General features: G+C 34.6%; 1 protein-coding gene across 2 annotated transcripts in view; it reads left to right on the forward strand.

The window, feature by feature from the left end:
• The first annotated feature begins 4131 nt into the window (after positions 1-4131).
• The window catches only part of LOC117107469, a 27529-nt gene continuing 25075 nt past the window's right edge, over positions 4132-6585 (forward strand). Inside the window, exon 1 of one of the 2 annotated variants that reach the window (XM_033249169.1) lies at positions 4132-6044. In XM_033249169.1, coding sequence (XP_033105060.1) covers positions 5976-6044 — 69 coding nt within the window. In that variant the 5' untranslated portion in view covers positions 4132-5975. The remainder of the gene's footprint in view (positions 6045-6585) is intronic. The other variant, XM_033249168.1, reaches the window with a different exon arrangement.

Below are 6585 nucleotides of genomic sequence, written 5' to 3' on the forward strand. Positions count from 1 at the left end.
TATATATATATATATATATATATATAAATTCATTCAATCATTCGGTCAAAACAAACTTACAAATCACGGAAAACTTCATTAAATTGATAAACAGTTCAATTGAGAACAATTAGAAAAAAATGTACTTCAAATATTAGAAAAAGGGATTCCTTAAGGCGAATGCTCTTTATTTTGGCCCTAATGGCTGCCCATATCCCGATGCTAATAGAAATTTACATGTACTGTACTGTACAATTAATTTACTGTTTAGACAAATTGATACATGGAAACGATGATTGGTACTAAAGGGTACCAATTACTTCGCATAATCCATTCGCATTGTGTTGATTGTAAACAAATGTCTGTATTGTTCCTTTCCAATTCCTAGTACTGTATTTATTGCTAATAATTCAAGTGGTATTTCCGTTGAAGTTTGTAATAAAATACTTTAGAAAAGGTTCGCCACATGTTCTAAAAAATGTATAACGTGCCGCGAAGGTGTCACGTTCAAGTGATGGGGCACGAGCATACATAACGGGGTCCCTTGCGTGATTGGTAGGTTTGCAAACGGAATTAACACAGTTTTAAATAGAAGTGAGTGGGTGCGTACGGCTCATGGTCATTGATCTTACTTACAGCACATTTTGTTTTCAAACCCAATATAAAAAAAAATATGTTGTTACTACTTTTATTGTATTTGTCGTTATCTCTGTGCACGGGGCCCTGGTTCTCGCCCTCCATCTTTCCAAACGGGTGAAACCATTGTGCGTATAGCTTTCTAAACGTAATTGCCTACACAGGATTCGGACACCGTCACGACCGCTGGAATCCATCGACCCGCGCCGTCTGCTGATTGTCGGTGGCCGCCTTATGCCACATTAACACTAGACACGATTACGACACGACAAAGACATGATTCAGATGCGCGCAGTGTTAAAGAATACAAATTACGCGATGATAATATGTCGCGTCGTGTCGTTATCGTGTCCAGTGTAAATCCAGCTTTAGCGGAGCGGATCGTCATTGAAAACGATCTGTCGGTGTGCTCCCGGCTTAGAAGCGCGATTGGCGTAATCGATTTGACTGTCAATATGTAAATTCTTACTCAACGATTGAGAATGACGTTCATACCTTTATCTACACGTATCGTAGGCTTACGTGGAGCGTGACGGCCAGCGTGAGTCTATTTAATGGAAACGTATGGAAAATGACGTCATAACACTTTCCACGATCACACATATGCCTACTATTACAATATGTAGGCCTAAACCTCCATGTTATTTAACCATATTAATATTATCATAATTAATAATAATATTATTATAGCTATTATTGTCACTATTATTATTATTATTATTATTAATATCATTATTATTATTATTATCATTATTATTATTATTATATTATTATTACTGTTGTTGTTGTTGCCTATATTATCATTATATTACCATTGCACTTTACAGAAAGTACTCGGAATTCAAAATGGATCATATCCCGAAGTCATATATAGTCCATGTCCATAATATTAGCCGTTATCCGCTGACGATACTCAGCGCGGATATCGCCTGTGGTACATTTTCACTGACTAGAGAGCACCATTAGAGACAGGATTCATAAGGAAGTAAATTCTATTTTTAAACTCACCCATAAAAAATATATACATTTGGTTGCTATTTTTAGAACCCTCCACATACTCTTCTGTAGTTTTATGAAGTGTGGTAATTTCATAATTACAGGCAACCTCATTGACTTAACTAAATCTACTTTGTTCTATTAAAACCTACACTTGTACAATTAATAAACTTATATATAAAACAGGTTGCTATTTTTAGAACCCTCCATAGACTTGTGTAGTTTTATGAAGGGTGGTGATTTCATAATTACAGGAAACATCATTGGCTTAAATAAGTCTACTGTGTTCTATTAAAACATATACTTGTAAAAGTTAATTGCTCCCGGTGATCCGATTTTAATGAGGATTTGATCAAACATGATTTCTCAGTGTTCTACCAAGCTTATTCTTTATTCTTTATACTGGTCATAACTGCTACCAAAATATTTCGCTGAAAAATGTGTAACTATCAAGCGATTAGATAAGCCTATTTCGGTTTTTTTAAAAAAATAAAAACAATCACCTAAATTTAGTGTTGGCGCCAGCGGGGGCTCGGGTTCCGAGGATAAGCCAATCATTTCGTCAGGGAACACTGCTTTGAAAAACAGCATTTTTAATGCCTGGAAGTGCCATTTCGGGACATCCTGTTCCTAAAAAGTTTGCTCCAACCGTGGCTAAGTTGGGTTTGGTCCCCTGTGACCTCTTTTCGGAGAATTTGGACACCCCTGTTAGGGAACCTTGGACGGACCACTCGTCGCGGAATAGGCTGGCACTGCCAATACCTCAATATAAAGCACTCATCAGTAATATTTTTGTTTCAAATTGCTTTTTTCAAGAATTTGTTGATTGTCAATACACTTTTTATACGAACCAGTAAAATTTTGCCCAGGCTCAGCGTTCTTATTCTTTTGTCAATTTCAGGCTCAAAATGTTCTTATTTTGTTCTAATTTTACACACTTTTCAAAGATAGAAAATTTCTATCGTACAGCGGTATATTACTGTACTGTACTACGCAACAGTAAGCCTACAGATAAGATTTGTTGGGTTTCTACTCTTTTTTTTTTTACTGGAAAACCTCATTTTACATTTTATCTCAGCCTCAATTTTGTTTATATTTTAAAGCAATTTTAGCCTCAGTGTTTAGCCTCAGTTTAGCCAATGTGTATGGATGAGCTTTTAACGACCAACAGGCCCGTAGCCAGGTTCTTCCAAGGGGTGTGAGGTCGACGGTCAAAGCCCCGGTGGGGTCGGCGAAACCCCCAAAGCAAGGGGATTTTTGTGCTTTATGGGTCTAAATAATGCTATAAAAGCAGATATGTTTGGAAAGGTCTTTGTCTGGGTTGGTCTGCAGTGCATTGGTTGGGTTGGAGGACTTATTTGGGAAATTTGAAGGGGTGGAGGGTTCGCCAGATAAAGAGGGGGTTTGCTAGAAAAAGGGGTTCTCACGAACCATAAAACCCCCTGGATACGGGCCTGAGCAACGACTGAGAATTGTAGAGTTACAACGGATGGTCATCTATTTAAGTATTTTTTTTAATCAAATGTAAATTGAATTGTTTGAATTGTAAACTGAAACATAAACTAGTATTTATAAAATATGCTCCCAGTGGGAGCTTGTGTTTACTGCTTTGCATAGTTATTTTGTGTTTATTTTTAACTCATAACCCATCCACGCTTTCTGTGTTGGCAATTCATTTGAATAACTGCACAAGTAACAGATTGTTTGACTTTTTTAGTTCTTTCTGGGACAGGTCTTATCTAGGCATGTTTTATTTTGGAAGACTGTGTTCATTTCTATCTTTAGCTTATGACGCGTCCCATCATTCCTCAAACCGGATTTACTTTCTCAACTTACAAGTGAGACGATAGCCGAGTGTCTACTGCCCTCGACAAAACATTCACGAACTTTGTAAACGTTGTGGTTTCACACCCTGTCCAGACTATCAAATGATTTGGCATGCCTAAATATGGTCATGATTGGTCATGATGACATCACATACATAGACACATCATGCCTACTGTATACACCTTTAAAAAAAATAAGAACTACTGCCGATTTCAGTTCAGACTCAAAATGTTCTTACTTTATTCTTATTTTTACACATTTTTCAAACATAGAAAATTATTGTTGTACAGCAGTATATACTGCAATAAAGAGAGTTTTTTTTAAAAATTTAAAACAAAATATAAACCTCAGTTGACATTTTACCTCAGCCTCAATTTGTTCCTATTTTGTTCTTAATTTTTAAGCAATTTCAGCATCAGTGTTCTTAAAAACGTGTTCTTATAAAAATAAAAAACATATGGACATACATTATTTTTGTCAAAGAAAATGTTATTGACCGGACGTTATAAAATTCAATACGTAGTTATTGTTCTATAAAAATTGTTTTTAATACTAAACTGCAACGTTTATAACGTAAAATTCATTTATGATTGGTAATATGTACAGAGGTGTGTTATACCTAATTTGAGTTGAAATTTATTTTGTTAATAGCTCACTTTAATATACAGATTTTCCAATTCAAGTAACGGATTCTATTATACAATTTTGTTTAGCTTAACTTAAGTACTCAACAAAACAAACACAGCTTAATTTTCCAAAACTATTTCTCAGCATCGGTGATTGTTTTGTTGCTGTACGGGAAGTATGCTGACGATTATCAAGGATTCATGTTATGTACAGGTACTTTATTTGATATCATAATCAATAACATCTTAGGCTAGCTACTACTTTGATTGACGTGCGGCTTGCAATGTGCTGTTCATTCTCTCTGTCCTTTTTTTTATGCATTAGAGACATGTTGGCAGCAAGTAGAAATAATCAATCAATCAATTTATCAACTTATTTCGAAAACAAGTCAATTTGTCACAAAAGAAAAAAAAGCACATTACATAACAGTGGGCAATGGTAAATTCTCCAGATATTAAGCAAATAGGAACGGTTAGGTTAAAACACTGAATTGCACGATTATTTTGTTTTATTTTATTTATTCGCATTAACAAACAGCTATAACAACCGCCATAAACATGTTAAAATACATATAAAATATTTACGTAAATAGATATAAAAATACATTAAAAAGTACTGACAAATTTTGATTTAAAAACATTTAAATTGTCAAAAAAAATATCAATATCAATATTAGACATAAAAAACTTATCATAACAATCACATAAACGTTTAAATAAACCTCCTATGTAACATCAACACCCGGCTACGAGGTGGGTTTAAAAGACCTTGATTTACGGGTACGCCTGGGCACATGTACATTAAATAAAGAAACTAAGTCACAATCATAATCAGAATTCAATATCTTAAAAAGAAAAACCATGTCAGAGAGCATTCTACGATCACTAAGTAAATTAATATTAAAAACATATTTAGGACAATTCTTTATAATGAGTCTACAACATTTTCTCTGAACACGTTATTATAAGCTAGGCCTACTCTAGCCTAGAAAATATTCAAATCAATGGTGATATAATTTAATCAACCAATATCTAAAAGATTCTAACCTACAAAATTAACAGAAGATAAAGATGCAAAGACGCTGAATGAAAATAATGATTTCTTTTCCGATTTTCAGGGCAAAAACAGAACTTACAGCATAAGTAAACAAACAGAGCCCTGTTTCGAGGTGTTATTGTAATGTTTTATAATTATTTTAGTGCAATTGGTTGTATTCGTATCTAGATTAAGAAGAAAGACAACTAATTTAGTCATTTTAAGGTCATGCATCGAACACTTTCGAAGACAGGAAACATATTTTAGATGTCTGAAGGAAATATCTTCATTGTTGTTAATCTAATTCAGAGCGATATATGACGGACTGCGAATTAAAACCGTTAAAATTCGGACGATATGTATAAATGACATGATTCCTGGGCATCCTGTTTGTAATAATATCTTCACTTGTTATTTCCAGATGAATTCAGAAAATTCCAGTAAACTTGACACGTTCGAGGCTAACTCCACCTGCTGCCTTGCACAATAATCCATGACGTCATCATCGGATAAATTCCTGACGTCACATCAGGCCATTGATTCAGCCATTGGCTGTTGAAAGGCTGAGTGAATCAGCCAGTCATTCACCCACACAACAGCGTGGTTTACAATCAACAAACCATGTATATAGAGTCAGCGTTATTATTATCTCAAGTATCTGAAGCGAGCAGACGATACGAGTGTTTATTCTTGCGCATGGACTTGCATTGAAAACGACATATCACTGTTGCTCTTCACAGCGCGTGGATTTATATATCACCTTTCAACGAGCTCTTCTTAATCACTGTGACGTGGATTATATAACAAAATAAATTTATTTTTTAAAAATAGTGTTTCCGAAACAAGGAATTATATAATTGAATTCTTACATCGAGATGGAATTACCGGGTCTAGGCGAGCAGGTATTTCTTGCGGATTATATACAGAAGCGGCGGATACGAAGCGTAAGTAACCGAAATTGTTTGTTTACATAATATTTGCAGCTATGTGATTGCTGCCGCTGGTTCGATTCGATTTATTTTTTTCGTCGTCTGCGCACCACGTACGTTCACGAACGGTTAACGTGCTGAGTGACCGGGAGTTCGTGACAGCACGCCGTTTTGTTTTGATTTGCAACTCCACAATAACTAAATTACCCACTGTTAAATAAGCATAGGTAGGCAAGATATTATTAACGACTGCCATCACAGCACGTAGTTGCGATATGAAATATTATATTCGATTGTACTAATAACACGTCACTATGATACAAAAATTTTAATGTATTTAAATTAATCTGCAATAACAATAACTTATATATGTCTATGACTATTGGTTATAAAGCATGCAATGTACAGTAATTTAAAAATAATTTTTTGCATCCCAAATGGAAAGATGTATATTCCGTATGCCTGTAACATAATCATAAACCCTGTATCTTGTATATAATGACATGTAAATGTTAATAAATTATACTCTTTTCATAATTTATGATTATATATAACC

Source organism: Anneissia japonica, unplaced genomic scaffold, assembly GCF_011630105.1.
Source record: "Anneissia japonica isolate Jap-2015-1 unplaced genomic scaffold, ASM1163010v1 scaffold284800_len683186_cov164, whole genome shotgun sequence".
In the NCBI taxonomy this organism is placed as follows: domain Eukaryota; kingdom Metazoa; phylum Echinodermata; class Crinoidea; order Comatulida; family Comatulidae; genus Anneissia; species Anneissia japonica.